The sequence below is a fragment of the Maylandia zebra genome, linkage group LG3 (assembly GCF_041146795.1).
Source record: "Maylandia zebra isolate NMK-2024a linkage group LG3, Mzebra_GT3a, whole genome shotgun sequence".
Lineage (NCBI taxonomy): Eukaryota > Metazoa > Chordata > Actinopteri > Cichliformes > Cichlidae > Maylandia > Maylandia zebra.
The window spans coordinates 38,208,216-38,219,546 of record NC_135169.1 but is presented as its reverse complement, the minus strand read 5'-3'; the positions used below and the strand labels follow the sequence as shown (position 1 = coordinate 38,219,546).

Genomic DNA, 11,331 nt, shown 5'->3' with positions numbered 1-11,331 from the left:
GAAGTCTCCATGTTACCACTCGTCCAGAATACACAGCTGTCTTCCTGTTTTTGCTCTTGCTGCTCCCGCTGCAGATGTGTGGCCGACAATGAAAATGAAACTTTGCATTTTTGCAAACTCATCAGCTGATAAGTGGGCTAGAGTAAATGAAGTAGGTGTATCAATGAGTACCCCTTCACACGGTGAATCAGTGCCTCCTGCCTCTTTTACTGTGCAAAGGTTTTGTCCATTTTTTGGCCACATCTACTAATGTACATTTACACAGGCTGGTGATATGTCCACAGTTAAAATCCTTATAACTTGTTAATTGTCAAACCTTTTTCCAGTTGTTTTGTGTTTTGTTCTGGTTGCTTTCCATTGACTTAACCTTCAGTCCAGTTTACTTCCATTTGATGCAATTCAGAATCAGATTTATTTATTTAGTGCCAAAACACAGCAACACCTCAAAGTGCTTTATACTGTAAAGGACCTACAGTATTTTGAAGAAAACTCCAACAATCCATCACCACTTTGTGATGGTGGGAAGGAAGAACTCTCTTTTAACAGGAACAAACCTCCAGCAAAGGCAGGCTCAGGAAGGGGCAGCAGTCTGCTACAACCGGTTGGGTGGAATAAAGAAAAAGACAAAAACAGAGCACAGTGAGACAAAAACAGACAAACAAACAAACAAAAAAACAACCCACGAATCCTGGCAACTGCTTAGTTTAACTCGTTAACATTTTGACCCCACATGAACGCAAAAGGGTGGTGCTACATTCAATGGCCACTTTATTAGAAGATTAGTACACATATTGATCCATACTGATATGATAGCATTACACATTTGCTCCACATGCATCTCCACAAAGGTGCACTGCTGGATTGAGATCAGGTGACGGTGGAGGCCATGCCAGTACAGTGAGCCGGCTCATTGACATGGTGATGTTTTCCCGCTGGACCAATTTTTTTCAATCTTCTGTTGTCCAATGTTGGTGAGCCCATGACAATTATATAGCCTCAGTTTCCTGTTTCCTTAGTTCCCTCCCAGTGTGGTCTTCTGCTGCTATAGCCCATTTGCTCCCAGCATCACAATGTTCTTTTATGCTATTCAAGTTACTGTTTCCTTCCTCTAATCTCATCAACAAGGCGACCTCGCTGAGAACTGACGCTCACTGTACATTTCCTCCGTTTCATTCCGTGAATCCTAAAGATGGTTGCTGCCCTGTGATTGGTTGATTAACGAGCTGTTGAAAAGGTGTACCTAATAAAGTGTCCGGCGAGTGTATATGCCTAGTTTGATGTATTAACGTGCTCTGTTTTACTGTTAGAGTGGCGTGTGGCATGTTAAACACGCGGGAGCGTCTCACTGTACCAGCCCAGGTGGCAGCAGCAGCATGGCCGGCAGACGGACACACAGGCAGGCAGGCAGGCAGACAGACAGACACTGGTCATGCCATTTTCCATGTGCCTTCCTTGCTGGGGGGCGAGTTTGCGCCCCGCTAGAGGAGAGCGCAGCTATTTTGAAAGTGACCCCTCATTCAGGCAGCGACTCTGCAGCTGTCAGGAACCATGACTGAAGATGACGGATTCTGTTGTCGTGGAAGGATACGCCAGACTCAGAGACGGGAAAAAGGTTGCTTTTACTTTGTCTTAATATGCGGATATCTCCTATGCACACTTTGACCAGTGCTTTAAAACCCCCCAAAAAACTTTTCTTTTGTTTCACAGTGGAAAACTAGGTGGCTCGTGCTCCGCAAACCGTCGCCTGTAGCAGGTAAAAAAAAACTTAAAAACTAGCTAATTTTGTTTTTAGCATTTCTCGCTCGCATTGTTGTTTTGAAATTAAATCTGACAGCGGCTACACAAATCTGCCGCGACAAGCTGGAGGAGGACAGTGAGCTGGTGTTGCACTGCTTGTGTTTTCTGTTGCGTGAAAGCTCAACAAGCCTCGGCTTCAAAGGGCCTGCGTTTGTGTTCAAATACGCAGCTTTGACCCAGGAGGCTATGGCGTCCAAGGAGGGACAAAAAGACCTAAAACTTTTAAAATAAGGCTTGCATGACAAATTCAATACATTTGAATTTCAAAATCAACATGTGTGCAAACCACAGTTGGTATTAAAAGACGTGTGTGTGTGTGTGTGTGTGTGTGTGTGTGTGTGTGTGTATATGTATATGTATATGTGTGGGGTGATACTGCAACTTGTGTTGTAGATCCGATACCAAGTAAATACGGGACCAGTGTTGCCGATACTTTGAAACCTAACCTATAAAGGCACTTTATCTAGGGGAGATTTGGTGAATTGTTGTTAATTTGTAAATTCTGAACACTAAATCAATGATTTTAACTTTTCCCAATAAGTAATTACCAGAGCAAAACACAATTATTAGGTTTTTGTGCAGTTTCGTGCAGATAAACAGTTTTTTTCCCTTCTATTTTGCCTGTAATGTAAATGTGCCACTTTGGGGAAACTTCAGTTGTTTAAATGTGTTATGGGCTATAAATAAAATAGACGTGACTGTCAACACAAAAAAGTTCAGACGTAGTGGATTTTTGACATATGTATATTTTTTTTCGTTTCCAAAATAATAATAATTTATTTAATACAGTTCAGCAGGCTACATACTGAACCCAGTGGATAGAAACAAAGTATGGAGCCTATTATTGAGCTAGTATCAATCTGACACCAATACCAGAGATGATATTGATACTATCCACACTTGCCCATCTCTAGTAAAACCTATATTACACAATGGTTCTGAAAAAGAGCTGAAACATTAGCACAAGCTAAAAGAATTTCATTAAACGTTTTTAATGACTCAAACGTTTAACGTGGGATTGTGTTTTAAAAAAATGGGAAAACTGATGCCAAAGGTGCTTTTAATCCACACACTGTCTTTTTCCCCATGCTGTAAACTCACTCTTGAAAGCATTTCTGCACAGTTTACTTTTTCTTTTTACACAATTACATTTATAAATTATTTATTTTTACCACGTGTACTGCTTCTGCTGTACAACAGCAGGCTTTCAGATTATTTCTAAATCACAAGCTTCAAACCTGTGGTTCTTATTTGATCCCATCTTCAAAGCTAATGTGCTAAGGTCTGAGCCAGAGACTCGCTGTATTTTTAGATGTACCATGAATGTGAACAGTCACGCTTACCTGCGAGGCTTTGGCTCTGCGGAAATAAAATCTAGTAGTCATTATATTTGCACACATTTTCAAATATTTTATGGAAAAGTGAGTGGATTTAGCATGAACTTGTATTTGTACCGCATTCAGTTTTACCGCAGAAAGGTTTCTTGGGTATGTTGCGCTGCACAGCTCAACATGCTCCACAGTGAGGCTGAGTGCTGCTGCTCTTCAAATCTTTGATGTCATGTTATCCCAGCTGTCTGTGCTCATGCCTCAGTTATGCGAGTGTGTGTGAAGGAGAGGGATGATACACGGACACACACAGTGTTGTTTTGTCAGTTGACACTGATTGTTTGAAAGGTGGCAACAAACAGAGGACACTACAGTAGCTACTGTGGGTCAAAATACATCCTGTTAGTAACTGTCAGTGTCATTTGGGGATTCCAGTATTGATTTTACTTTTTTTTTGTTACATCTTAAAAAAAAGAGTAGAATTTAATAATGTTTTAATGCAGACTGTGTTCTTCTGTCTTTGTTTCGTCTCCTGCTCATTGTCTGTCCTGCAGACTGCCTCGTGTTGCTGGTTTTTAAAGACAAATCAGAGAAAGTTCACGGCAACAAGGAGAGGGCGAGCATCACCTTGGAGGAGATCTGCGGCTTGGAAGCTGGACAGTGGTATGAGGGTGTGGCTTTTACTCTGACCATCCTCTGCCTGAATCAGGCTGTTTTGCTGGGCTTTGACAGCAGGGAGGCCCTGCAGGCATGGGACGCCCGCCTGCGATATAGCCTAGGAGAAGGTGAGAAGAACCATGAGTGTTTGTTTTACTTGTGTTTAACATCCAGTGTTTCTTTTTCTTTCCCCTCAAAACCTTTCAAGGAATTTAAATGATGATATTCGATGTTCCTATCCAGCTGTTCAAAATTACCCCCGTGCAATCATCTACAAGCTTCTGAATCAATTTCCTAGATAAACAAATGATTTTTGTCTTTAATGAATATCTGTTATCTACTATCATACTACGTTTGTTGTCTAAAGTGATATTTTAACTTTTTTTTTTTTCCATGTCTGATTACTCTTAAGAATGTCATTTAGTCAAGCACTGACTCTCTTTAGTGTGCATATTGTTTACTGTGTGGACTTGTTATATAAGTTACATGCATCATGAAGCAATAGGAGCTATTAATAGCAACGAACTGTTCAGCAGGTGGCAGCTGAATTTTACATTTTACATTAATGACAGTGCTGGGGGACCTGATTGTGTGGAAGAGGCTTAAGACAAATTGCATTGCAGTTGTTCCTTCCAGTTTGTCGTCTGTTTTGTGTTAAAGTATACGTGTGCATGCTTGGACAGATGCACTTGTGTCTGTTCAGGCTTGCATTGAGAGTTAGATAAGTGTGTGTGTGTGTGTCCTAATGTCACTGAGTGGAGTGCATCCAAGCTGGCAGAAATGTCACCTGCCAGCTGCTGGGCTGAGGGCCACCATGCACAGAGCTTTTGTTGTCTTACGTGAGACTGTATGAATCCTTTTTAACCTGAGCGATGATGTGCCGCACCTGGCCAACATGCCCTCGTCGCCGCCTCCGTTAATCAATCTCCCTGGCCAAGTTTGTTCAAATCCACGAAAGTTTTTAGTTTAGTGTTGTTGAGGAAGATCCACAAGATCCACACTTACTGTGTGTGAAATTTAGCAAAGTCAAAGGCAGAAACGCCAGTGAAGTGTTGTGATTCGCTCTAATTTTATACCCGACTTTCCCCTTTTTCTTATTGTCGAGACTCAGACTCATAAAACACAGATGTCTGTGACACGCTTTGATTGATTGCGCTGGGCTTTAGATCTGAGCCCGTTGTGCTCGGCTTGCTGATTTCATTCTGTCTGCAGCTGTTTCCCCTTTTTATTTGTGAATGAAATCAAATCCATGCTGAAGTAATCATCGTGTGAGGACACTGTGTTTTCTGCCCCTTGTGAAGCTTTTCTCCTGTTTTTGTCAGTATGCAAAATTACATTGACCGTTGTCTTTCCATTACTCATTAGTTCTGCAATCCTGCTCACTTTAATCCCAGTGAATCCCAGTAGACTGTTTGGTGGTTTCTTTGATGGTTCATTAGGACATAGTTGTAGAGCCCTCAAAAAATCCCTATAGAGATAAAGTGCAGCCATTGACTGTATGTAAAAGATGGATGCAGCCAATGTTGCACCCTGTTTGTGAGCTTGCAAACGGAAGATTTAGCTAGCAGCCATCTTGTATTTTTTTTAACAGAAGTAAATATTTTGATAAGGATTTTGAGCCTGAAGTTATCATTTAATGCAAGGTTAGCAACTACATCCATAAACTGTATATACGGATGCATGTGCTCATTAGTCATAAGTAACAGATTAATAAAATAATGTGATTTCACTCACAAAAACAGGAGTACTGTCTTGACTTTTAAGTACAGTTAACCATCACAACAGTGTGTGTTATTTGTTAGATAATTGCAAAAAACATCCTACAAAGAAACAAAACCACTAACGAGGTTCAGTACAATGGTTTTAATCAGCCCAAATACTATTACTGACCTAGCTGCAACATTATGCTCCAAAACACAGCATCAAACATGGGCGTAGGTTCTAGGTTGGAAAAATAAAGCTAATATAAAAGTGTCTCAAACCTGCATTGTGTCTTAAAGACACCAGATGGTCAGCTTTAGTTTAGTTTACTGGTGTAATTGATTAATTAATTTAGTTAATTCCTTTTTAAATCTTTGTCTTACGTTCTGTATGCTCATTGGCTGATGACTTATGATTGACCAGTTGTTAGCCAATGAGCAAGTAGATTTTAAAAAGCAGGATGCATGTGGATGGGCAGATATGACTGTGAAACTCTTTTTTTTTTTTTTTTTTTTTTTTTTTTTTTGTCAAATATTTTTATTGAAAAAAGAAAACAACACAGTACTTGCAGTTACCGAAATACAATTAACCTTTCTTCATTTTCCTAAGTAAATATATATATATATATATATATATATATATATATATATATTAGGGGTGCAACGATACACAAAATTCACGGTTCGGTTCGATCCTTTGGTGTCACGGTTCGATATTTTTTCGATACAAAAAAAATGTTCATGCCTTTTTAATTTGTCATTTATTAAAATTATAAATATATATTTTAACTCAAAAGTACAGTTTTTAAATTTAACCCTAACCCTTGTGCGTGTTTTTTATTTTGACAGCGAATGCGCACCTGCGGACCACTTATGTGCAGCCCTGGTTATTTAGCTCGTCATATTGCAGCCACAGAAATTATTTTGTCCATGAAACCATAAAGCTGCACTTTCTTTTTGCCTTATAGTCTGATTTGTCATAACTTCTCCGTTTTGTGGTAAGCTTTTCTTTGGCTGTCACTTCTTCACCCTGACCTGTCTTATTTGGCTCAGCAGAACTAAAATATATATCTGTCTGTGAAGGTTCTCAGTCATCCAGGTCATCGTAGTGAAATATATATCCTGCTGCTTTTACACACGCACTCACATAAGCTCAGCGATTCTCTGCGATCAACCTCTCACATGTTTAAGCTGCGGGAGATTTCACTTGTCATGTTTGCATAGTAAGCTAACAATTAATAAGACGATGTCAGAGGAATTGGTGCGCAAATTATCATCACTCACAGATCAGTGCTGTTGCTCTCTATACACAGTTCGCGCGATTGCAAAGTGAAAGCAAAAAAACAAGCGCAAATTCAAACGCGATTTCAATATGTCACATATTGACAGTGGCTCACCGATGCCAATGACATAATTACCCAGCTACATTTCCGAAAGAATGCAGAAGCATTGACATATATTTTTCCTACAATAGCCCGACGGGCAGGGCAGAGATAGATTTTGGTACCCCGACTGAAAAAATCGCTAGCCCGGGCGTTGGGCTAGCGATATTGCGAGCCCTGTATCTGATTGAGGAATCACTCATCTTTGGAAAAGAGTTTATTACAGAGGAATGTCTCTTTCCAAAATAAAAGCTATACTATCCGCTTCTTCTGGGCTATATTCTCAGCAGCATAAGGAGAATCATGTGCTAACAGCTGTCTAAATGACTCGGCTAAAGTTAGTAGCATGCTTGTTGTTTTTGTCTTTGCACTAGGATGATGTCGGCGTAAATGTGCAGTCATATTCGTTGTGTTCCCACTAGTGCTTTCAGGTTAATCTCGTTGAAATGACCTTAACGCCACAACACGGCAAATCTCCGTTAACGAGCTACCGCCGATCAGGGCGTCCATGGGGCTAGACGGCCAACACGTTAACGAGCTAACTGCGCTAACACACTAGTTCCCACCCATGTAACTGAGCATTGCATGGCACATCCAACATACTGTTTTACTTTAGTCCATGACTGCTTACCTTCAGGGTCATACGTCACATGAAAACCAAAATAATTCCAAACGCCAGATATGAATGAGGGTGGGGGAGGTCCATGTTGCAAGGAGAGCTTAACTTCTGTCTCGCTAGCTTGCCCTGCGCTCTTCCTTCTGACGATGCTGTCTGTGTTGAGCGCTCAGTGAATCTGCATTCGACTACTCCGCCTAGGCTGCACTGTCGAGCCTAGGCGGAGTAGTCGAACGCAGATTCACTGAGCGCTTAAATATATGACCTTAAATTGACGAGCACAGGAGGTGGAAGATCGTACCCTCGCTATTAGGGATGGGTATTGATAAGATTTTAACGATTCCGATTCCATTTTCGATTCTGTTTAACGATTCGATTCCTTATCGATTCTCTTATCGATTCTTTTTTTTTTTTAAAAAGGAGAACACTAAAGTCGATTAGCTTAGAACTGTGTTTTATATCTTCTCTTTGAACAAGATAGAAATTTAGGAGTAACATGGCCTTACAAACCCAACAGTGAGATCTTAAGAGAGCCACAGCCTACGGCTCTTCAATGGGGTGTCACAGGGTCCCCAGGAAAAAAAATGTATATGTAAAATAATAAAATAAATATTCTCCTGTAGCAATAACAAAGTTTAACATAAATTATTCTGTAGCAATTACACAAGAATATCCAGTAATGTCCTGCCTACAATTAAACACATTCACTTACCAAAGTGAAATCGGGGGCATCTGCTGTGGCAAATGGGTGCAAGCCTTTGCACGTTGCCCTGTTGTCATCCTTTCTCATAAAGTGTAACCAAACTTTTGAGCGTTTGTGCCGCTCAGGCGCCGTGTTTCCTACTGGGTAAAAGACGCTACTCAACGTGATGACGTCATTCGGGGCGACTGGAATCGATAAGGGAATCGTTTTTAAAAGTGGCAAACGATTCCAAGGAATTGAAACAGTGGGAACCGGTTCTCAACAAGAACCGGTTTTCGATACCCATCCCTACTCGCTATAGCCTGTTCCCAAGACTCCTCATGTATTTGAATTCCTAGTTCTCCTTAAGCTTAACAATAGAGTGGTTACTAAAAGACAGGATAGTATCATAGAGTTTCGAAATGGTTGACTGTGAAACTCTTACTCATTGGCTAAAAACATCATAGTCATAGTTTGTTAGTTTGTTTTCCGTGAAACCGGTGTGCATTTTCACGGAAAAACTCCATGAAATTTAAATTTTTATTCATTATGACACAAAACGAATGACTGAGCCCATAAACCCATCAGAAAGTTTTTAAAGAGGTCAAGTCAGAAAGCCATTTTCCCGTAGACTTTTTGTTTGTTTGTTTGTTTGTTTGTTTGTTTCCTTACTTGCTTGCTTGCTTTTTTTAAATACCAAGATAGAGATCGTGAAAATGCTAATCCCTAGCCTTCAGAACAGGACTCTAGAAAACCAGTCGACGATGTTATATTAGCTAAGTTTTATACCATCTATGCCTGCCACTTAAAGTGGCCACACTTTAAACAATGGAAAATAGAATTGGAAAAATATATTCAGGGTATATCAGTTTATGAAAACAATTATCTCTACAGAAAAAGTGTTTATGCAACCTACCTGGCTCTGAACAGTTCTACTCTAAACTTGAATATTTTAACATGGTTGCTGTGTGGATTGAATTACCGTACTTCTGGACCAGCCCCAATGGACACTTAAGGTATTGCAGGGTTTCTGTGTTAGCTTTATTTTTCAGCCTCATACCAAAGTGAGGCTAAAACTCTTACAAAATACCTACACTTCATTATACCAGAGGATCTTTTTTCCAGCTCCCTCTTGCTAATTAGCTGCTAGAAGCTAATGTTAGCGATGTGTTAGCAAGCTACTATATTTAGGTAATGTACTTGCAAACATAATTACTCATAGCTTCCTAAATGGCACATATTTCACTGCAATGCAAGTCGAACGCTGATGCTTCAGATTTACTTACAAAAATATATTCACCCAGAACGGACATTTGGGTATTTGAGAGTGACAAAATAGGAGGTACTTCGCAGCTTATGAAGAAATGTGTTCAGGGTTATTTGCCTCATTTATGTTCCTCTTTACTCTTTCCACTCTTTCTACTTATTGTAAAACTCATTTACAGTTATTGGAATATGCGTTAAATTTGAGGATCTGTGTGTTTCTCAGTTCACAGATTCAGTGTTGGAGTCTTACCAGGGACCAAGTTGGAGAGCGGGCCTGCAACTCTCCATTTGTGCAACAATTTGTTGGCTCTTGCTCGGGATGTCCCTCCTGTTATTATTGGCCACTGGAACCTTCCAGACCTGCGTAGATATGGACCTGTACCAAATGGATTCGTGTTTGAAGGAGGAACAAGATGTGGCTACTGTAAGTTTATAGCTGCTTAATTATTGTCTGTTTTGTGCAACATTTGAGTGTGTTAAGTTTATGTAAATGGGTATTAAAATAATATTTTTCGCTTGGCAGAGGGTTTAGGGGATAATTAGCTATTAGGCTGCACAGTGACAAAGAAAATGTAATGCAAAATTTAATCACCGATTGTAAAGTGAGGCATCTGAAACACATAAACAGTAAAAGACATTAAACAAAAATGTAATAATATTAAAATAACACAATTGGAAGAAGAAGAGCATGAATGTTAAACCCCAACAGTGAATTTCAAAGAAAATGTGCTTTTAAGAAAAGACAGAGACTCAAGTATGACTGCGTTAAACATCTCCATCCTTTCATAACATTAATATCTCTCCATCATTAGAGGCTAATGGCTCATTAAATCATGATACGTGCTGTGGTTTGTGTCTATCTCTCTCTCAAAAACACAAAATAATCACCGGCTGTGATTTGCGGTGATTCATGCTTATCTTTCTGCCCGTGAAAGAGAAGCTCTTTCTCAGTACAATAAATCTGACTCAAAAAATATGCTTTCTAGCCTGAGGAAATATAGCTAGAGGAGGAGAGGAAGTTTGAGTCTTTGTTATTGATGATTAGTTTGTCCTTGCCTTACTTTTGCAAATGTGCCTTGTGCAAAATAGAGTGGACCTAAAACCTTTTTCCTGTGACAGGAACAGTAAATAGTCTGCCGGAATAATATTTTGGTCCAGCAGTCCAGAGAAAATTAATCTTTCAGGCTATGTTCTTTCAGGCTCCGTTGTTAAGTGTAGAACTTCTTGGATGAAAACTCATCCTGCAGCGAAATAATAACTCAGCAGTTTTTAATGTTGACCATGCTTCTGTCCGTACGATTGGGCTGATGAATAATTTATCAAACGTGGGCATATGAAGACAGCAACACACAGTATCCTCTGCTGCGTCCTGCAAACAAATTTAACTTTTAGTACTTTGGTTTAGCGCTTTTAAAACCCCGTGGTCATCTGTTAAGCATCCGTGGACCTGATTTGGATTCCTGTGTGATGCTCAAACTTTGAATTTGCATGTTTGCATGGAGAAGATCGCTGTAAACATCAGGATTAGTGGGTTGAGGTCAGTCACTGGGTGTGTTTTTTGCTCTCTGGTTGTACATCTGGCATCCCTCGGGCGGGCACGTTGAGGAAGATGCTCAGTGGAGTTTCATGAACCAAAAAAAGAGAGCGCCCTCAGCAACTACATGTGCTGTTATCGTCACGAAAGACTGTATGGTCCTTGTTTTTCTGCTTCCTTTTTGAAAGGCTTCTTATAGAAACTTTTATCAGGCAGCTGATGGTGTGAGTTGGTCATTCGTCTTTAGATGTTTTATTGTAATACAGAATTTTGGTTTTCTTTAGTATATATTTAGATTTTAGGAAGTGTTTTTCTGACTATGATGATTCCTGCCATGATTTCCCAATGTAGGAAGATCCTATAGTGACT

At 39.9% G+C, this 11,331-nt stretch overlaps 1 protein-coding gene across 5 annotated transcripts in view; it reads left to right on the top strand.

Annotated features, from left to right (window-relative positions):
- Positions 1-1,302: 1,302 nt before the first annotated feature.
- The window catches only part of LOC101466961 (protein Dok-7), a 51,483-nt gene continuing 41,454 nt past the window's right edge, over positions 1,303-11,331 (top strand). For 4 of the 5 annotated variants that reach the window (XM_076881817.1, XM_076881819.1, XM_012924673.5 and 1 more), the window contains exons 1-4: positions 1,303-1,612; positions 1,708-1,753; positions 3,680-3,910; positions 9,652-9,852. In XM_076881817.1, the coding sequence (XP_076737932.1) occupies positions 1,559-1,612; positions 1,708-1,753; positions 3,680-3,910; positions 9,652-9,852 (532 nt within the window). In that variant the 5' untranslated portion in view covers positions 1,303-1,558. The remainder of the gene's footprint in view (positions 1,613-1,707; positions 1,754-3,679; positions 3,911-9,651; positions 9,853-11,331) is intronic. The other variant, XM_012924674.5, reaches the window with a different exon arrangement.